At 48.9% G+C, this 22,158-nt stretch overlaps 1 protein-coding gene across 1 annotated transcript in view; it reads left to right on the top strand.

Moving 5' to 3' along the window:
* Positions 1-22,158, top strand: part of ADSL (adenylosuccinate lyase) — a 481,027-nt gene that overhangs the window by 291,761 nt on the left and 167,108 nt on the right. The window contains exon 9 of the mRNA XM_082265904.1: positions 12,885-13,032. Coding sequence (XP_082122030.1) covers positions 12,885-13,032 — 148 coding nt within the window. The remainder of the gene's footprint in view (positions 1-12,884; positions 13,033-22,158) is intronic.

The following is a 22,158-nucleotide window of genomic DNA, read 5'->3' as shown; positions in this document are numbered from 1 at the left end:
GAGCTTCACTTCCCTGTCAGGCACGTATCTCCTCTGACAGGGAAGTGAAGGCTCACATAGTTCTAGTTATTAGCGGCCGCTCGCCCCGCCCCCCCCCCCCCTGCCCGGTGTCAGGTCAGTTCTCATTCACACACAGTCCCGCTGACAGGGAAGGATCACCTAGTTATATCTATTAGCGGCCGCTCGCCCCGCCCGGAGTGTCAGTTAATTCATGTACATCGTGCCGCTGACAGGGAATTGAAGAGAAGTGAAAGGCTCACATAGTGACAGCTATTAGCGTCCGCTCGCCCACCCTCCCGCCCGGTGTGTCACTTCATTCATGTACAGATCCTAGTAGTAGTGACATCACCGGGAGGCGGGCGGCCGCCAGAGGCGGGACTTTTGAATAATGGACACCGTGACCGGAGGAAGCTGAGTGAGTAGGAGAGGAACTCTGACGCTGATGGGGGGGGGGGGGGGGGTGATAGCTGAGGCAGATTACCATTGGTATTAGTATTAATTATGCAGCATGAGGGGGTTAATGTATTGTCACTGCTGGTCACTGCTGCATTAGTGACCAACCAGTGGCAGTTAATTAACCCATTTGTGCTGCATTAGTGCAACCAGTATCAGTGTTAATTAACACTGGTTGCACTGATACTGGTTGCACTAATGCAGCACAAAGGGGTTAATTAACACTGGTTGCACTGATACTGGTTGCACTAATGCAGCACAAAGGGGTTAATTAACTGCCACTGGTTGGTCACTAATGCAGCAGTGACCAGCAGTGACAATACATTAAACCCCTCATGCTGCATAATTAATACTAATACCATTGGTAATTAAATTAACCTCTTGCCAACCCGTCACAGTACATATACTGTGACAGGGTGGCAGCGACAGGTGTACGTCACTGCCTGTTTTTGGTGTCCCCTGATCCATCTATTTTAAAATTATTTGGGGAAAAAAGTCATTTTCGGTTTTCGGCCAAGGGCATCCTGCATTTTCGGTTTCGGCCCAAAATTTTAATTTCGGTGCATCCCTAGTCGCATGGGGTGGCTGAAAAGCTGGTCGGCTGACCAGGCTTCCAAGAAGGCCTTAACAGATGTTCCTTTCCTAGGAGAACGATTGTTTGGGGACTCACTGGATGAGTTGATCAAGGGTCTAACTGGTGGGAAGAGTACTCTTCTTCCTCAATCCTCCAAAGGTAAAGCACCCGGGGGGGCCTTCCTTCACCGCTCATAGATGTTTTTTTCGTGCCTCGGGTGCAAGAAAAAGGCAAGCCGTTCAGAGCTTCTGGAGGACTAAGAAGTCCTGGTCAGGCAAGACCAAGACCAGTCAGTTTGGTTCTGCAGACAAATCTTCTTCAGCATGAAGGGGCACCCTCACTTGTTTCTGGGGTGGGAGGACATCTGCGCTTCTTTCAGGAACCTTGGACTTCCTTTATTCCAGACAAATGGGTTCACAAACTGATTTGTTCTGGGTACAAGATCGAATTTCGGTCCCGGCCAGCGGACAGGTTTTTTCAGTCAAATCTTCGCCTGTCTCCAGATCGTTAGAAGGATCTTTGGGATGCAGTGCAGGATCTCCTTGCTCAAGGATTGATTGTACCGTTTCCTCCGCAGGAACGCTTTCAAGGTTTTTATTCAAACCTGTTCAAGGTGCCCAGAAAAGAGGGCAAGGTGCTTCCAATCCGGGACCTCAAGGCTCTGAACCGTTTTGTACGGGTGCAGAATGGAGTCTATTCGGTCAGTGGTAGCATCTTTGAATCAGGGGGATTTTCTGGCTTCCATCAATATCAAAGACGCGTATTTGCACATTCCCAACTATGGGGGACACCAGCAATTTTCTCCGCTTTGCGTGGTAGAGGATCATTTTAAATTTTTGCCATTATCCTTTGGTCTCGCCTCCGCTCCCAGAGTCTTTACCAAGTTTCTGGCCCTGGTGTTGGCCTTGTTACATCGGAAAGGGATTGCGATCCCGGGATATCTGGACAATCTCTTGTTAAGAGCAGACTCTCACTCGGCTCTGTTGGGCGACCTGTGAATTACAGTTCAGACCCTTTCGGGTGGACAATTAAGTTAAAAAAATCTGCTCTGACGCCCTCAGTACGGTTGACTAATCTGGGGCTGACTCTAGATTCCGCCTTGGCGAGGGTCTTTCTTCCCTTGGAAAAACTTCAGAAGTTGCAGGGGGCGATCAGGTTGCTGTTGGAAACCGATCTGTCCTCCCTACGGACTTGCATGAGAGCCCTGGGTCTGATGTTCTCAACCTTCAAGGCGGTCCCGTTTGCTCAGTCTCACTCGAGACCTCTGCAAAAAGAGATTCTTGCAAAATGAAACGGGGATCCACGGTCTTTAGACAAGATGAGAAGTTTGAGCCACCTCACGAGGTCTGCTCTATCCTAATGGATCCAGTTGCCAGCTTTGTGTCAGGGCAAGTCCTTCCTGCTGCTGTTTTGGACAATGGTCACCACGGACGCCAGCGTGTCGGGCTGGGGTGGAGTGCTGGGCAAGCTCTGTGCCCAGGGGACTTGGTTGGCAGAGGAGTCTTCCTTACCGATCAATATTCTGGAGCTCAGAGCGATCAAGCTTTGCCTGTTTCACTGGACGAATCGGCTACACGATTCTCTGGTTCGGATCCAATCGGACAATGCCAAGGCTGTGGCTTACATCAATCATCAAGGTGGCACCATGAGTGTCCTGGTGGCCACGGAGGTGGCTTGAGATTCTGGTATGGGCAAAAGACAATTTTCCGGCTCTCTTCGCAGTCCACATTCTGGGTGTGGAGAATTGACAAGCGGATTTCCTGAGTCGTCAGGTGCTGGATCAAGGGGAATGGTCCCTTCATCCGGAGGTGTTTCATCTCCTCTGTGTCCGGTGGGGAACTCGGGAGGTAGATCTGTTTGTGTCTCGCCTCAACAAAAAAGTCCAGAGGTTTGTGGCCAGGTCTCAGGACCCTCTGGCCGACGCCACAGACGCCTTGGTGGCTCATTGAAGCCAGTATCGGCTGATTTATGCCTTCCCCCTGATCAATCCTGCCAAGGTCTCGCCACAGGGTGGCATGGAAGGAATTCCGGTCATTCTGGTGGCCCCAGATTGGCCCTGTCAGTCTTGGTATGCAGACCTAGTAAAATTGGTCGCCGATCCTCCGTGGAGAATTCCTCTGCGGGAGGGTCTGTTGTCCCAGGGACTGATCTTCCATCCTGCTTTACGGTCGCTGGTTTTTAATAGCATGGCTGTTGAAAGCAAGGTGTTGAGAGATTAGAGGTCTTTCTGACTCTGTGATTCCTACAATATTGAAGGTCAGGAAGTCGACGTCCAGGAAGATCTATCATCGTACGTGGAAATCCTACATTTCATGGTATGAATTGCTGCAGCTGCACCTGCACCCTCGCTTGTTTTCTATAGCTAGGGTTTTGGCCTTTTTACAAAAAGAGGTTGAGCAGCGGTTGGCTTTGTGTTATATCAAGGGCTCGGTGTCGGCCTTGGCTATTTACTTCCATTGTCCGTTGGCTACTAATAGCTTGATTCCACTTTTATTCAGGGGGTGCATCATCTGGCTCCTCCGAGGAGATCCCCGTTGCCTCCATGGGATCTCAATCTAGTTTTGTCTGTTCTTCAAAAGCCTCCTTTTGAAAACATTAGGGAGATTTCTCTGCTTTCTTTGTCACAGAAGGTTGCTTTATTTCTTCTTCTTCTTCTGTTCTGTTCTGTTACGGCAATTACTTCTGCCCGCAGAGTGTCTGAGTTGGCGGCACTGTCCTGTCGTTGGCCCTATTTGGTGGTCCACAGAGATAAAGTGGTACTCCGACCTAATCCATCTTTTCTTCCTAAGGTGGTTTCGGATTTTCATCTCAATGAAGACATTGTGTTGCCTTCCCTATGTCCTAAGCCTAAGCATCCTAAGGAGATTGCCTTGCACTCTCTGGATGTGGTTCGGACTATAAGGGTTTATCTGACGGTAACTGAGTCTTTTAGGAAATCTGACTCTTTATTTGTTCTTACGGAAGGACCTCAAAAAGGTTTGGCTGCGTCTGCTGCAACCATATCCAGATGGATCAGGCAGACGTTGTTCAGGCTTATTCACTGATGGGTCAGGTTCCTCCTTTCCCTGTGAAGGCTCATTCTACTAGAGTGCCTCTTGGGCTTTTCGCCATCATGCCTCAGTAGTGCAAGTTTGTAAAGCAGCGACTTGGTCGTCTGTGCACACATTTACAAAATTCTACAAGGTAGATTTGTTGGCATCTTCGGATGCTTCCTTTGGCCACAAGGTTTTGCAGGCTGCTGTTTCATAAGAGAATTGTTTATTTCTCTTTAGGGGTTTTTTTCTTTCATGGGTGAGCTCCTGTTTTTTCTGGTTGAGCTTCATGTTACCCAGTTGGCTAAGTTTAGCCTTCGTAGTTTACGTTTACTTTCTGGTTGCGTTTCTCCCCACCCCTCATGCCTACACTGCTATGGGACGTCCCAATGGTAAAAGAAACGTAAGAGCTGCGTCTGTCAATGGACGATAGAGAAAGCTGGATTTTTGTAAGAACTTAGAGTAAAATCCTTTTCTCTTGAGTCCATTGACAGACGCAGCATTAGATTTCTACCTCTTTTTTATATGTATACCGGATGATGCTGGGAGTGATCAGAATTAATATATCCAACCCATTGAACGATCCTTATGGAAAACGACCTGTAGAAGAGAGATCTTTAACCCTTAGGGCAACTGCTTACTTGACCTGGTGGTAAAACACGGGTCTGAGTTTAAGGTGAGAGGCCATCTTTGGGTGGTGGTGGTGGAAGCGCTAGCACTTTCAACCACTGGTCAAGCACCTTTTGCAGCTCATTTTGCACAAGGCAGAGGAAGCTACTAATGGACTGATCTATTCTGGACATTCCATTGCACTTTATGAGACTTTTTCATGCACTTCATGTGATTTATTTTGCACATTGTCACTTTTGAATATTTTTAGGCACCTTTATGTTGTTATTTTGCACTGACATATTTTCTAGCACTTTATAAATACAAGTGCACAGTGCCACTTTAATTATATTCAAGCACTTTATCTTGTTCAATTGCAAAGTATTATTGATGCTTGGCACATATTAGCTCTGTACCTTTGATTTATTATGACTGATGGACTGGATATCCTAGATCCTTACGGGCTTCCCAATCTGGCCTGTGAGCGCAACCTGACCTTAGCTCCACGCTAGGTTGGCCGCGACATAGCCCCACTGGACAGGGGCTGGCCTATGGATCGGTGAATCGGCGGAGGGCCTCTAGTGTCAGTTCCTGAACTTTTTCTTTTATATCTGATTGCCGCACGGCGTGCAGCTTGGCACTCGGTCTCTGTACCTGAGTAGGTGGTGATGAGTCCCTGTGGGTGCTAAACGGCTACCTCCTTCTGCTATAGCGGTAACTTGGTGCGCTGGGGCTTGTGGTGCCGCTGGCGCAGTGGTGGGGGTACTTAAACAGCAAATTTCTACATTTTTGTGGCCGTCCCCAGGTTAACCAATGGAGTCCCTGGAGCACGTGTCAGCAGCTGACCACCTCTCAGAAGCTTCGGGGCCCCAAGGTGCGTCCAAGGTAGATATAGCCCTCCAAAGTAGGATGAGCAAAATGTGTCCTCCGCCTTCACCTGTATCCTCTGTCCCCTCAGATTCTGAGGTTGATTTGGCCAATGCGGATGCGAGTCAACGCACCTGGAATGCTCAGATAGTGAGGATGAATCCTCTTCCACTACAGCCGCACATGAAAAGGCGCTAGTGGATGCACTGATTGTATCAGTGGGGGAAACTTTAAAAAACTGGAGGACAGCGCTACGACTGGGTCGGCTGTGCAGGTGCACTTTGGTGCACTTCAGGTGCACTTTGGTGCCCACAGAGCCTCAAAGGCAGCCTATTTCGACAGCATTGTCGCGAGTCAGTGGGGTTCCCTTAGGGTACCTAAGCGTTTCGCTAGAAGGTATCCTTTTGAAGAATCCCTGTTAAAGAAACTGACAGTACCACCTGTGGTGGACTCTCAGGTTTCCAGGTTAAATAAGGCCACCCTTCCCCCGGTGGAGGACTCTCCATCCTTTAAGGACCCTTTTGACAAGAGAGCTGAATCTCTGGTCCGATAACTTTTTTTTTTTTTTTTTTTACCATGGCAGGTTACTTTTTGCAGCCGGTTTTTGCTATAACCTTGGTTTCCCAGATTTTAATGGAATAGGCTAAGCTCCTGTGCCAGAATCTAGAAGGGGGATAGCCTCTTCCTGACCTAGCGGAGCAGGCGGACCAGATCCAGTGGTCCACCCCAGTCTGGCCAGCGAGCACGCGCAGACCTCAGCTCTGCTCTAGGTCAGCCGTGACATAGCCCCACCAGACTGGGGCTGGCCTGCGAGTTAAACGCCTCGTGAGGTCGCATACGATTGGGTCTCGGCACAAGTCGCTTGCGTTCTTCCTGGCCGTCAGTCCCCCCATTTCGATGCCGAGGGGTTCGGTCTGGAGAGGTACCCTCCTGGTATGGTGAGTAGCTGTCCCCCCTCTCCCCCTGGAGTGTTTTGGGGTGGATGTGGGCCCCTCCTTGGGACAGCCGGACCCACGGGTTTCCCTTCTCGTCAGGCATCCCTCTTCATCTGTCCCCCCATCCTACCCGCCCTTCCACCTATGCTAGGACTGTGTGTGGGTTGTCTGGTCCTATGCTAGGCTAGCAATGAAGGCAAGAGGGTACGCCGCTGGCAACTGGATGATCGGCTGTGAGTGGGGGTGGGTGTTGTACCTGGTGGAAGCTTTTGCCTGGGCCTGCCCTTGAGGCCTAGGATCCTCGTGGTGTCGCGCTGGGTAGTCATTTTCTTGTAGCCTGGGGGGCTCAATGCACGGGGGCCATGTTTGTGTAGTCTGGCGGTGGTTTGCCATTGAAAATTGCAGCAGCCATGACAGTGGAGCCCTCTTTCATTTCCTGATCCCCGCTCGTGCAGTGCAGATTCTCCTGGTGGGTGGGGTGCTTGGTTTCGGTGGCGTGGTGAGTCTGGTGGGGTCCTCTCTCCTGAGGATCGATTGGTGCTCTGTGACTGGCGACCGGATGGTGCTACTAGAGCAGTGGGGGGTTTTCCCTTTTAGCAGTGTTTTACACTTTTTTTGTGGGGTCCCCCTGGTGACTCATGGAGTCTTTGGAGCACATCTCCCCACCTGATCCCCTCTGGGGCTGCGGGGCCCTCCAGGTCCCATCAATCTATCGATGATCCGACGGCGGTCCTGGAGTCCCTTTTGCCCTGGGTGGAGGTGGCTTTTGGGTGATGGGCTGGCATAAAGCGCCCTCAGCTTTCCCCTGCCTCATCGGTCTCCTCAGAGCCTGAATCTGATTCAGACGCCGCAGACGTTGGTCACCCTGCTGGGTCACGCGCCCTGAATCCTCAGATAATGAGGATGATTCCTCCACTTCTGCAACCATGCACAAAAAGGCGCTGGTGGACACACTGATTGTGCTTGAGAACTAAAGTTGGAGGACTGCGGCTGCAATGGAGGCACAGGTTCCCTTTGGTACTCACAAGCCATCCAGAGTGGCAAAGGAGTTCCCTTTCCCCTCCTATTTTTAAAGAATTGTCACTGAAGAGTGGGGACGACCAAAGCGTCCTCTTGGGGTCCCTAATCGAGTTGCTAGGCGATACTCCTATGAGGAGTCCCTTAAGAAGTAGATGGTTCGACCAGTTTTGGACCCTCCGGTTTCCAGATTGAACAAGGCAAACATGATTCTGGTTGAAGAGTCCTGGCCTTTAAGAATCCGGCTGACAGGGAGGCGGAGGCTGTGGCCCGCAATTTGTACACCCTGGTTGGTTCAGGACCAGCTGATTTTCACCATTGCTCTGGTGTCGCAGACTCTGACCGAGTGGGCTAGGCTTTTACGCCATGGCCTGGAGGGGGAGCAGCTCCCCCCTGCCTTTGATGAGCTGGTGGACTGCGGTTTATCTGTGATGCCGGATGTGGCTCCCATAGTGGCTCGGCTCTCTGTTTCGGCAGTGGTCCTTCCGCGTGTCTTTTGGCTCAAATGCTGGTCTGCCTTTTTCCTTTTTTCTTTTTCTTATTTTTTTCCAAGGAGATTGTCTGTTTGGTGCTACCTTGGATGACATCATTTAAGGTCTCACAGGGGGAAGAGTACCTTTCTTCTGCAGGCTAATAAGGGCAAGGATCCTCGTCATAGTCATGGACCCTCCTTCTCAGCTCATAAGAAGTTATTTCTTCCCTCATGGGGGTCGACTGACAAGGGATCAGAGACCTTCCGGGCCTCTGGAGGATCCAAGCAAACTTGGTTTGGCAAGTGCGGGCTTCCCCAGACCCACGGACAAGGCCCCTTCAGCAGGAAGGTGCGCCCTCACCCATATCTGGGGTGGGAGGACGGATGGCTTTGCTGGTTCCCGGACCCGTGGTCTCCCCTGGTACAAGAACAGGTGGGTCTACTAGGTCATTCGGTCCAGCTACAAGATCAAATTTCATTCTTACACTCCAGTAAGATTCTTCCTTCGGATGTGTGATTGTCCTCGGTTCGCTTACAGGCTCTTTTTAGGGTGGTGCAAGACCTTTTGCTTTACGGGTGATGGTCCCAGTTCAGACTTTAGAACGTTTTCAGGGGTTTTTCCCAAACCTGTTTACAGTCCCCTGGAAGGAAGACAAAGTGCATCTAATTCTGGACCGCAAGGTGCTAAACTGCTTTGTGTGGGTGCAGAAGTTCAGAGCAGAGTCTGTTTGCACGGTGGTGGCTTCCCTGCATCAGGGGGATTTTCTTGCCTCCATCAACATCAAGGGCGCTTATCTTCACATTCCAATATGTGTCGGTCTCCAACACTTCCTCTGCTTTGCAGTGGGAGAGGAGCATTATCAGTTTGTGGTGTTACTTTTGGTCTCGCTTCTGCTCCTCAGGTCTTCACAAAAGTGTTGGCCCCGATGCCAGCATTGTTATGCCAATGGGAGATTGCGGTACTGGGCTACTGGGACGTCCCCCTACTGCGAGCGGAGTCTCCTACTGCTCTAGGGGAAAACCTGGAAATCACCATACAAGCTTGAGGGAGCTTGGCTGAATTCTTAATTTTCAGAAGTCTGCTCTGGTTCTGTCCAGAAACTCCAAAAATTGCAGGCTGCAATTTGTCTCCTGCTGTCCAGCAGATTGTCATCCCTCCGGACTTGCATGCGGGTGCTGGGCCTGATGGTGTCTACTGTCGAGGCAGTTTCATTTTTACAGTTTCATACGAGGTCCCTGCAGGGAAATTCAGGCCAAATGGGACAAGAATCTGCAGTCTCTGGACAATGCTATCCGGCTGAGTCGGGGAGCCATAGAATCCCTGATATGGTGGCCTTCTTCTTTTGCGCTTCAGCTGGACAAGTCCTTCCTCCCCTTGTATTGGACAGTGATCACCACGAATGCCAGCCTGTTTGGTTGGGGAGGCTTCCTCAAAAAATATTCTGCTCAGGGGATCTGGACACTTGAAGAGTTCAGACTACTGATTAATGTCTTGGAACTTCGAGTGATTAGACTGTGCCTGGAACATTGGACGGGTCGTCTTCAGGTATGTCCAGTGCGTATTCAATCGGACAATGCCACGGCCGTGTTATATGCCAGTCACCAGGGGGCACAAGAAGTGTCCTGGCGGCTCTGGAGGTAGCTGGCATTCTAAGGTGGGCAGAACGGTCCATTCCAGCTCTCTCTGTCGCACACATTCCAGAGGAGGAAAACTGGCAGGCGGATTACCTCAGTCGGTAGGTGTTGGACCAAGGGGAGTGGTCCCTTCATCCAGAGCGGTTTCATCAGTTGTGTCTCTGGTGGGGCATCACCAAGGTGGCGCTGTTGGCTTTCCGGGTCAACAGAAAGGTGCAGAGGTTTTGTGGCTCGGTCACGGGATCCTCTGGCGGACGCCACAGATGCGCTGGTGGCCCCGTGGGGTCAGTATCATCTGATTTTCATCCTTTCCCTCCTCTCAACCTTCTGCCAAGACCTTTATGCAGGATCAAGGCAGAAGGAATTCCGGTCATCTTAGTGGCACTAAGTGGCATCTTAGTTCTCAATTTTGTTCAGGGGGTTCGCCACTTGGCTCCTCCGGTGAGGTCTCCGTTGCCTCCAAGGGACCTCAATTTGGTGCTGTCGGTTCTTCAGAAACCGCCTTTTGAAAATATCCATGAGCTTCCTCTGCTTACTTTGTCTCAGAAAGTAGCTTTCTTGGTGGCTATTACTTGTGCGTGCAAGGTGTCGGAGTTGGCTACGTTGTCTTGTTGTTCACCTTACTTGGTTGTTCACAGAGACAAAGTGGTGCTTCGTCCCTGCCAGTCGTTCCTTCCTAAGGTTGTCTCGGATTTCCATTTAAATGTAGACATTGTGTTGCCTTCCTTGTGTCCAAAGCCTAATCACCCTAAAGAGATTGCTTTACATTCTTTGGATGTGGTTCGGGCAATCAGGGTGTACCTGGCGGCTACTGAGTCATTCAAAAATTGGATTTCCTGTTTGTCCTTATAGATGGCCCCCGTAAGGGGCTGGCCGCATCTGCTGCGAACATTTCCAGATGGATCAGGCAGACGGTGGGGCATGCTTATTCCATTAAGGGTCAGGATCCTCCCTTCCCTTATAAGGCACATTTTACGAGGGTGCTTAGTGCCTACTGGGCCTTCCGTCATCAGGCGTCAGTGGTGCAGGTTTGCAAGGCAGCCACTTGGTCGTCCGGGCGCACTTTCACTGAATTTTATAAGGTGGTTGTGTTTGCATCTGCAGATGCTGCCTTTGGCTGCTGTTGAGAGGATTAGTCCTCCTTGAGGGTGTATTTTTTTGTCAGTTGAGCTCCAATTTTCTGGTTGGGCTCCTGGTTTTCCCGGTTGTCTTAGCCTTTGGAAAATAGGTTTACTGATGTGTTCTTCCCACCCCTTATGTTGACACTGCTTTGAGACGTCCCAAGGGTCAAAGAAGATATGGAGCTGTGTCCGTCAATGAACAAAAGAGAAAACTAGATTTTTGTCTTAATCAAAAAAAATTTAAATCCTCTTCTCTGATGTTCATTAACCACTTAAGCCCCGGAAGATTTTACCCCCTTCCTGACCAGGGGTTTTTTTGCGATTTTTTTTTTTTTTTTTTTTTTTTTTTTTACTGCGTGATTTTAACGGACAATTGCGCGGTTGTGCGACGCTGTACCTAAACGAATTTCACGTCCGTTTTTTCCCACAAACAGAGCTTTCTTTTGGTGGTATTTGATCACCTGTGCGATTTTTTGATCATGCGCTATAAACAAAAAAAGAGCGTACATTTTGCAAAAATAACAATATTTTTCACTTTTTTTTTATATGAAATTCCCCAAAAAAAAATGTAAAAATCAAAATTTTTTAACATTTTCGGCCAATTTGTTTTATGCTACATATGTTTGGTAAAAAATATCGCAAAAAGCGTATTTTGATTGGTTTGCGCAAAAGTTATCGCGTTTACTAACAAAGGGAAAGATTTTTGTCATTTTTGGTGGGTTTTTTTTTTAACGAGTAATGGCGGCGATCTGCGATATTTTTTTTTTTTTTTATTTGCGGGACTGCAACATTGCGGCGGACAGATCAGACCCTTGACTGACATTTTTGACACTTTTGGGGGTACCAGTGACATTACTGCAGTAATCAGTGCTATACATATGCACTGTTACTGTAAAAATGACACTGGCAGGGAAGGGGTTAACTGTATTGGAGAGGGAGGGGTTAAGTGTGTCCTAGGGGCGTGTTTCTAACTGTGATGGGACATGTCTCCTATTGTAAAAACAGATATCAACGGTTCTACATAGTAGAACCGTCTGATCTCCATTTTTACACAGGGGAGAATGACAGGCGGCTTGTTTACATAAGCCGCCCGCCTTTCTCCCGCTCTACCGACGATCGTAGTGTGACCGGCGGACATCGGGTCCGCCGGTCACACGCGCGGACTTCTCTGTGAACGAGCCGGGGCGGGCGCTCGCCCACTATTGGCTCAAAAGCCGGTCACAGGCTAGCGACGTAGATCTACCTCACTCTGCCTGGCCGGGGCTGACTGCCGCAGTAAATATACTGTGCGCAGTCGGCAAGCGGTTAATGGACACATCACCCACCCCTCTATTGAGTTGGGTTATATATTATTCTGACACTGCTTGTTAAAAAACTGAAGACCTATAGCAGGAAGTGGGAGTATACGCCCTATAGGCGTGGTCAAACCTTTTTCCGCCTAGTGTCCTACTCCTGTAGGGGGCAGCATAAACCCAAGTGTCAAGAAGATATGGAGCTGTGTCCGTCAATGAACATCAGAGAAAAGGATTTTACAGTAAGTAAAATCCTTTATCTATTTATCTATTTTGTATTTGCATATCACTAAAGTATCACTGTTGTGATTGGTGAAATGCCGCAGGGTCCTGGTTTTGGGGGCAACATTTACTGGGGTGTTTTTGCCATGAGGTTCTTTTTACATGTTTTTTTTATGGCCGCCGGGACTGCATATATTTATATGTATTTGGCACACACCCAGGATACTAATTTCCCCTATTTATTTTTTTTGTATTTGTGGCACAGGAGGAACACACAGAACAAATCCAAATTTATCTAATATGACCAGATAAAGATTATTGGGAGGGCTTTACATGGCAGGACCTTAAACCATATCTCTCAAAAAAGCCTTAATGGAATATGAAAGTAACAAGCATGCTCTGTTTAAATTTCTACATAGGTTTGGTTGCTATTGAAGCTAATGCTATTAAATTTACCTACTATCTATACATTATTATTATTATTCAGGATTTATATAGCGCCAACAGTTTGCGCAGCGAGTTACAATGTGAGGGAAGACAATACAGTTACAATACAATTCAATACAGGAAGAATAAGAGTGCCCTTAGAGCATTACACCAGTAGTTTTAATTGTGAGATGTCTATAGTGATAACCTACATGCTTTTCCTTGGCAGGTTCTAGTGCAATGCCCTATAAAAGAAATCCTATGCGTTCTGAACGTTGCTGCAGCTTGGCACGCCACCTCATGACCCTGATAATGAATCCACTACAGACTGCTTCTGTTCAATGGTTTGAACGTACACTGGATGACAGCGCCAACAGGTACTACCAACAAGCCTAGTCCGGAGGTATAAAATAATAGTGTGGAAGCCATGGAAAAACCTTGCTCCAGGACAGACTCAATCACATTGTAGTAGCTTTCTCTCTCTACCTTTTCTGTAATTTAGATTTGTATTATTCCCTTTCCTTCCTGCCTTATTCAACACAGTGCTAGGTGTTGGCTTGCTTACTTCATTTTTGTCATGTATTTTAGAAAACATTCAAGGAAATTATGCTGCATTATTGCTATGAGTCCATATTTTATGTACCCTGCAAGGGGCAGGAAGACTACGGAGGGGGGGGGGGGGGGGGTTCTATTTGTTGCATGGGGATACTAGGGGATTTTCACTCCAGAATTATGCTTTGGATTTAAAATCATAAGGTTTATGGACATCGGGCTGCACCTGCGGGAAGTCACCCCTCCCTGACATTCACTTATGTTTCAGTTACTTGCTAATGAGATATTGAGATATGATATATTTGCTATAAAATCTTTGAGGTTTTGACTCTTCGCTCTTGTGTTGGCATCATGGGAATGGCTTCTAAAGTTTGTTTTTCCTGTACCTTAAAATTTTTTTAATAAAAATGTTCTATTTAGTTCACTGACAGAAACAGCTTCAAGTCTTCAGACCATTGGCCTTATGCTCTCGCTCTCTAGGAGTAGGACTAGGCGGAAACCTTTTTGGTTACGCCCTTGGGGCAGTCTCAGAGGGTATACCATCACTTCCTGCTGTAGAATTCCATTTTTTCTGCCTAGTCAGGAGTATGGATCTGGCTCTCTGCTGGGATCTGCGGTCCTGGCATTTCTTTTCCTATTTAAATAGATTTTTTTACTTTTTCTTAATAATTTTTGTTTCTGTGTGAACTACAATCAACAGCCAGACTGGGCAACGCACTGGATATTCTAGATCCTTGCGGTATTCCCTGTCTGCCCTGCGAGCGCGACCCAACTATTAGTTCCGCGATAGGTTGGCCGCGACATAGCCCCACTGGACAGGGGGCTGACATGGGTGAGTAAAACACCTTGCGAGGTCGCATAGCCTTTGTCACTACAATAGTCACGACCAAAGTCGCAGCGTGCCTCTGGTCGCAGCACCCCCATTCCAAGATGGGCGGTGGACTGCTGGGAGTGGCGCCCGCCTGGTGACCGTGGTATGTGTAGTGTCCCCCCTCCTTTCCTACGGAATTGCTGGGGTGGTCGCGTGCCCCCCCCCCGGGGGGGTTGGCAGGCTCCTCCTGTGTCCTCCCCCCCCCCCCCTTGTGTTTCCCCTTTCTTCTTTGCGGCGTTCCATCTTAAGTTTGTGTCCTCACTTGCCCCCTATTCCCCCCCTCGACCCCTTTTTGGGGGCATGGGTGAAATTGGTTAGGGGGGCTGCATGGTGCTGGGCTGGAGGAACAGTGGGTGCTGCCACTATTGGCCCCCTGTAAGTGGTGTTCGTACCTGGATGCTGCAAGTGGGTTCACTCGGGGGTCCCCTTCTGGGGTCTGTGAATTTTTCCGTGGGGTCCAGGATCCCGTGCAGCACCGCCATTTTGCTGTGGTCTCTCTATTCCTGGCTTTGGCGGCCATGTTTCTGTAGTCCAGTGGCCATGTTTCTGTTTTCCCCATAGTTTCATTGGCGGCCATTTTCTTGTAGTCAGATGCAGTGCTGAGGCTATGGGGGCCTCTAGTGTCAGGTCAGCGTTTCCTCTTCCTGCAGTGTGGCAGACCATTTTTGGCGCTCTCCAGCTAGAATGGTGAGTCTCCGGGGATATATATTTCTTCCTCTGCTGTATATAGCACTGCGGGTACGCTAATTGTTGTGGTTCACAGGGGGAAGGGGCCTCCCGTTTATTTATTTTTTAAATTGTTTTCTTTGCTAAGCAGCGCTGTTCCATTTAACGCTTTGTAGTCATGGAGCCTTTGGAGCAGGTTTCACCACCCAATCCACTCCTGGAAGCTGCGGGACCCTCTGGGTCTCGGTCTTCCCAGGCGGCTATGACGGCAGCCCTGCAGTCGCTAGTAGTCAAAGTAGATATGGCCCTGCAAAGGGGGTCTGGCAAGAAGCACCCCCTGCCTTCACTGTATCCTCTACTTCCTCAGATTTTGAGGTGGATTGGCCGCCGCGGATTAGAGCCAGCCACTGGGTCTGCGTCCATGCACGCTGAGTGCTTTAATAGTGAGGATGAGTCCTCGTCCTCTGCAGCCGCGCATAAAAAGCACTGGTGGAGGCCCTGATTGTGTCAGTGCGGGAAACTTTGAAGTTGGAGGACTTAGCTGCTGCTGAGTCGACTACACCGGTGCAATTTGGCAACCGCATGTCTTCCAAGGTGAACAAGGGGTTTCCCTTACTTGCGTATTTTGACGTGATTGTCACTAGTCATTGGGGTTCCCTGAAATGCATGGTTGGTATACCCAAAGCGTTTTGCTAGAAGATATCCCTTTGAGGAGTCTCTTCTGAAGAAATTAACGGTTCCACCTTTGGTGGACTCTCAGGTTTCCAGGCTCAATAAGGCCACACTTTTGCCGGTGGAAGATTCCCCGTCTTTTAAGGACCCCATGGACAAAAGAGCTGAGGCTCTGGTCTGGTACCTCTTTACTGTGGTTCAATTTTAATACTGGTGTTTGCTGTCACCTTGGTTTCCCAGACTTTAACAGAATGGGCTAAGATTTTGCACCAGGATCTGGAGGGGAGTCAACACCCTTCTGAGCTGCTGGACCTGGCGAATCAGTTAATCCAAGGGTTACAGTATATTTGTGAGTTCCTGGATACGGCCCCCTTGGCCAGCAGTGTATCTCTGACGGCTGTGATCCTTCGCCACGTGATCTGGTTGAAGTTCTGGTCAGCTGACCAGGCTTCTAAAAAGGTGCTGACTGATCTCCCTTTTTTAGGTGACTGTCTGTTCGGTGCCTCTATGGAAGAGATCATTAAGGGTCTTATGGGAGGCAAGATTACTTTACTTCCGCAGACTGCTAAGGGAAAGGAACCTCAACTTTAGGGGGGTCCCTTCTTTTCGGCTCACAAGCGGCCCTTTCGTCTGGCTGGCTGGCAAGAAAAGGGCTGGAGACTCACCCGTAACTTTGCAGGAGGCTCCAAGTGTCCCTGGAATGGTAAGTCCAAAGCTGGCTCTTCTGGTTCGGCGGACAAGCCTTCTCGAGCCTGAAAGGGTGCCCTAACCTGTGTCTGGGGTGGAGGAACATCTTAGATTCTTTCCGGATCCCTGGACCTTGCTCATTCAAGACAAATGGGTCTAGGAACTGGTTCGGTTACAAGATCGAGTTTTGGTGCTTGCCTCAGGCAAGGTTCTTTTTCTATTATTCATTGACAGATGCAGCTCCATATCTTTTTAAACCATTGAGGTATGCTCCTCCCATCAGGAATAGGACACAAGGCAGGAAAAAGCTTTACCACGCCTATGAGGCTGTCCCTGCAGGCATAACCCCACACATTCTGCTACAGCCCTTGGTTTGTTTCTACCTAGTTTAGGAGTAGGACCTAGTTCCCTGCTGGGACTTCAGTCTTCGCTATTTAAAAGGTGAATTGTGTTGTATGTAATTTTTATATACTAGTTTAGAGTTCCTGAAGAACTACAAGCAACAGCCGGCTGGGTTTCAGACTGGATAATCTACATCCTTAAGGTCTCCCAGCCTGGCCAGCGAGCGTGAGCAGGTTATAGTCCAGCACTAAGCCTCGCCCCGACGGATGGGGACAAGCCTGCGAGTGGATGTCTCACAGGGACGTGAGGACCTGGAACGCCATGAGTCGCAGCGTACCCCCACTCCAAGTGGGAGGTGGTCTGTCTGGAGTGGCGCCCACCGGATACCGTGGTATGGTGAATAATTCTGTCCCCCCCAATCCTCTGGCGGTCTCGGGGTGGATTTGGCCCCCTCCTGGGAGTGGACAGACCCTCAGGAGATCCCTCGGGTCCCCTGGCCTCTCGGACATCTCAGGCCCCCACCAGTTATCCCCCCCCCCTCCCCTAGTAGGTTCCTACCTTGGGGGGCAGTAATATTACGGCTGCTGCAGCGTTTCTGTGTGGGGGGGTGACTGTCCTGGTGGGGTCTTTTGTTAAGGACCTTCTGATGCCACTTGTCTGGGACCCCCCTTCGGGGAGACCGCATGGCACGCCGTGGGGGCCGCCATTTTGCTGTAGTTTCGTGCTCATTATTTTCAATTGACAATGTATGGGAAGCCATTTTCTGTTAGTTCCCCATAGGAATGCATGGGGCGGCAATTTTCTTGTAGTCCAGATCGCAGGACAGGCAGCAGGCACGGCAAATTTGACCCAGGCCTTTTGTTTCCATTTCTCTTTCCTGTGTCAGATCATTTTTACTTTCTGTTTCACAGAATGTTCCAGCAAGCCTCCTGAGTGGTTGGGTAATGTTTTTGGGGTCCCCTGTAGGTTTTTCTTACTCTATCAGATTGTACTGGATTGGGATTTGTGATACCGCTAGTGCTGCAGTGGGATCGCGATTTTGCAATCTTTTCAAAGTGACACTGCATTATTTTAAATCAGTGAAAAATGGAGTCCCAGGACAATGTTTCACCTACAAACCCCTTGGAAAGCCTGGTGTCAAAGGTAGATTTTGTGTTCCAGAGTATTGATAGCCGCAAACGTCCGCTGCTTTCACCTCCATCGGTGGTACCCTCAGATTCTGAGTCAGATATGGCCGCCACAGACGCTCCCCATCCGGATGGATCGATGTCCTTGCATTCTGATGGTGAAGAGGACCTGTCTTCTTCAGCCGCCATGCAGGAACCCGCATTGGTGGATTGGTGGAAGCCCAAGCACTTTAAACGCAGTTATCCTTTTGCGGACGCGGTTTCCACTCGATTGACTGTGCCACCAAAGTTGGATCACCCAGTTTCCAGATTGAATAAGTCTACTGTTCCTCGATTGCAAATCTAGATGTCCCGCTAGATCCTAAAGTTCTTCTTCTGGGTATCGATGAGGCTGTCCCTTCGGGTAGACATGCTAAACTATTTTCTATGCCAGGAAAACTATACTCACCCAATGGAAGAAGGCTGATCGGCCTAGTGTGTCCCAATGGAAGAAGATGATTGACTCAGTCTTTCCTCTCTACAAACTCACTTACATGTCCAGAAAATGTCCCAAAAAGTTTGATAAGATCTGGGAGCCCTGGGTGGCTCGTTGACCCCATTTACTGTGGATAAGGCTTTACTTTCCCGGGTCAATTCCTGTCTCTGGCTCGCCTCCGCCCCCCCCCCCTCCACCTTGTTCCTTTTTTCTGTGATCGTTGAGTGGCACCCCTACACTGCCCCCCCCCCCCCTCTCCCCTTGCTTTCTATAACATGGCCTATGATCCCACAATGATTGTTTGTTTATGTTCATGTTATGCTGTTCCCATGAGAAAACTTGAAAAATGTTAGACTGTGCTTCTGCTGAACTGGTAACCCCACAGTTTATGTTGGATGTACTATGTTTTGTATGTCCCTTGTTTTGCAAATAAATAAAAACTTTTCTGTTAAAAAAAAAAATAAGTCTACTGTGGTTCCGGTGGAGGAATCTCTGGCCTTTGCAGACCCAGTGGATAGACAGATGGAGTCTCTATTCCGCCATCTACACGTGTTGGCGGGTTCCATATTAAAACCAATCTTTGTGAACATTCTGGTGTCCGACCATGACTGAATGGGTGAAGTTACTTAAGGGGAACTTAGAACGTGAACAGCACCCCCCGGCGCTGATTGAACTCCTGGACCAGATGGTTCAAGTCCTTGTGTTCATGTGTGATGCATCCTTGGATGTGGCCCCCCCTAGTGACCAGGGTATCTGCAGTGGGGATTGCCATTAGACGCATGGTGTGGTTAAAAAGCTGGTCAGCGGACCAGGCTTCCAAGAAGGCCTTGACTGATCTTCACTTTACGGGAGAGAGGTTGTTTGGATTCTCTCTGGATAAACTGAATAAAGGTCTTACGGGTGGGAAGAGTTCTCTTCTCCCTCAATCCTCTAAGGGTGAGGCGCCACTTCATAGACAGGGGCCTTCCTTCACTGCTCATAGGCAGCTTTTTCGTACCTCCGGGTCGCAAGAAAAAGGAAAGCCGTTCAGGTCTTCTGGGTGTTCCAAGAAGCCATGGTGAGGTAAATCAAAGACCGGCCAGTCCGATTCTGTAGACAAATCCTCATCTGCATGAAGGGGCGCCTTCACCCGCTTATGGGGTGGGGGGACATCTTTGCTTCTTTCCGGAACCATGGACTTCCTTGATTCAGGACAAATGGGTTCACGAACTGATCGAATTCCGGTCTCGACCTTCAGACAGGTTCTTTCCATCCAATCTTTATCTATCTCTAGACCGGTTAAGGGATCTACGAGAGGCGGTACAAGATCTGCTTGCACAAAGGGTGATTGTGCCAGTTCCCTCTCAGGAACGCTTTCAAGGGTTTTATTCAAACCTGTTTACTGTGCCCAGAAAAGAGGGCAAGGTGCGTCCAATCCTAGATCTCAAGACTCTGAAACCACTTAGTGCGGGTACAGAAGTTTCGGATGGAATCCATCCGCACAGTAGTGGTGTCCCTACACCAGGGAGAATTCTTGGCCTCCATAGATATCAAGGACGCAGATCTACACATCCCTATTTACTAGGGGTGTTGAAAATAATCGTTGCATCGATGCATCGCGATGCGGCCTTCAACGATTTGAATCCGATGTTGAGGACCGGCCGCATCGATGCGTGGATGACGTCATCCCGGCTACCCCCCCGCCTCTCCAAGTACAGCCCGGCTGCCAGTGCACTCAAAAATTAAAACAAATTAGTGTCAGTGACTCCGTTTCAGGGTACCCTTCCAGTGTGTAAGGGTTAATGTAAACTGATGCCTGATTTTACCTATAGATATTAAGGATGTATATCTACACATCTCTAAGCTGGGCATCAGCGGTTTCTTCGCTTTGCCGTAGCAGAGGAGCATTATCAATTAATAGTGTTACCCTTTGGTCTCGCCTCCACCCCCAGGGTTTTTACCAAGGTACAGGCCCCGGTTTTGGCATTGCTGCGCCAACGGGGATTGTGGTACTGAGGTATCTGAATGATCTTCTATTGAGAGCGTACTCTCATTAAGCCCTGTTGGGCGATCTGTCGATCAATGTCCGAACTCTGCAAGAGTTTGGGTGGAAAATCAATTTTGAGAAATCCACCCTGATACTTTCATTGAGAATGGATTATCTGGGGCTGACTCTGGATTCCTCTTTGGCGAGGGTTTTTCTTCCTCTGGACAAGCTGCAGAAGTTGCAAGGGGGCGATTTGGTTGCTGTTTGTATGCGGGCCTTGGGTCTGATGGTATCGATCTTCGAGGCGGTTCCATTTGCTCAGTTCCACACGAGACCTTTACAAAGGGAGATTCTTGTCAAATGGAACAAGGATTCTAAGTCCTTGGAAAATTTGATTCGGTTGAGCCATAACACAAAGTCTGCTGTGTTGTGGTGGCTTCAGTCGCCAGCAGTATGCCAGGGCAAGTCTTTCCTGCTGTTGCTTTGGACGATGGTGACCACGAATGCCAGCCTGTCAAGCCAGGGCAAGGTGCTGGGAAAGCTCTGTGCCCAGGGTACCTGGACAGTAGAAGAGTCAAAACTACTGATCAGTGTTTTGGAGCTCAGAGCAATAAAGCTTTATCTAAGCCAATGCATGACTCGTCTGCGAGATTGTCCGGTTCAAGGGCCGATCTTCCATCCTGCTTTACATTTGCTGGCTTTGGTTCAAGGGCCGATCTTCCATCCTTCTTTACAGTCGCTGGCTTTAACGGCATGGCTGTTTAAAGCCAGGTGTTGAGAGATGGAGGTCTTTCTGAATCTGATTCCTACACTCTTCCACGACTTCCAGGAAAATCTATCATCGTACGTGGAAATCGTATATTTCATGGTGTGAATTACTGAAGGTGCACCCTCGCTTGTTTTCAGTAGCTAGGGTTTTGGCGTTTCTGCAAAAAGGGGTTGAACAGCGGTTGGCTTTGGGCACTATCAAAGGCCAAGCGTCGGTTTTGTCTATAGATTTCCAACGCCCGTTAGCTACGCATGCCTTGATTCGCACTTTCATTCAGGGAGTGTGCCATATGGCTCCCCCGAGACGATCCCCGCTACCTCCGTAGCATATGAATTTGGTATTATCTGTTCTTCAAAAGCCTCCTTTTGAGAACATTCAGGAGATTTCTCTGCTTTCATGGTCTCAGAAGGTTGCCTTTTTGGTGGCTATCACTTCTGCCTGCAGAGTGTCGGAATTGGCGGAGTTGTCCTGCCGCTCACCTTATTTGGTGGTCCACAAAGATAAGGTTGTACTCCGCCCTAATCGGTCTTTTCTTTCAAAGGTTGTTTCTGATTTTTATTTAAATGAATACATTGTCAATGTATTGGCAATGAATACATTGCCAAGTGCAAGCATCCCAAGGAAATTGCCTTGCAGTCTTTGGATGTGGTTCGGGCGATCAGGGTTTACCTGGCGGCCACTGAGTCTTTCAGAGAATCAGATGTTCTTTTTGTTCTTACGAGGGATCACCTAGGGTCAGGTTCCTCCTTTCCCTGTGAAAGCGCATTCTACTAGGGCGCTGAGTGCCTCTTAGGCTTTTCGCCATCAGGCGTCATTAATGCAAGTTTGCAAGGCGGCGACTTGGTGGTCTGTGCATACGTTCACAAACTTCTACAAAGTAGATGTGTTGGTATCTTCAGAAGATATGGAGCTGCGTCTGTCAATGAACAATAGAGAAAACTGGATTTTTGTACTTACCCTAAAATCCTTTTCTCTGAAGTTCATTAACAGACGCAGCACCCATTCCTCTACTTGTGAGTGAAATGGAGTTTTTTGTCTTCTAAACACTGCTTGCAACTAAACTAATGGCTGTAGCAGAGTGTGTGGGGTATGCCTGTAGGGACAGCCCACATAGGCGTGGTAAAGCTTTTTTCCTGCCTAGTGTCCTATTCCTGATGGGAGGAGCATAACCCCAGTGGTCTAAGAAGATATGGAGCTGCGTCTGTCAATGAACTTCAGAGAAAAGGGAGGGTAATATTTAGGCGTATGTTATAGGCCCCCTAACCAGAGGGAGGAGGGGGAGGCAGACCTCCTTTTACAGATAGGATTGGCAGCAAGGATGGGAAATGTCATTCCAATGGGGAACTTTAATTATCCAGATATAGACTGGGCAGAAG

The sequence above is a fragment of the Pelophylax lessonae genome, assembly GCF_965119305.1.
Source record: "Pelophylax lessonae genome assembly, chromosome: 8".
NCBI classification, from domain to species: Eukaryota; Metazoa; Chordata; class Amphibia; order Anura; family Ranidae; genus Pelophylax; species Pelophylax lessonae.
Note: the sequence above shows the minus strand (reverse complement) of the source record. Positions and strands in the feature narration are given on the sequence as shown.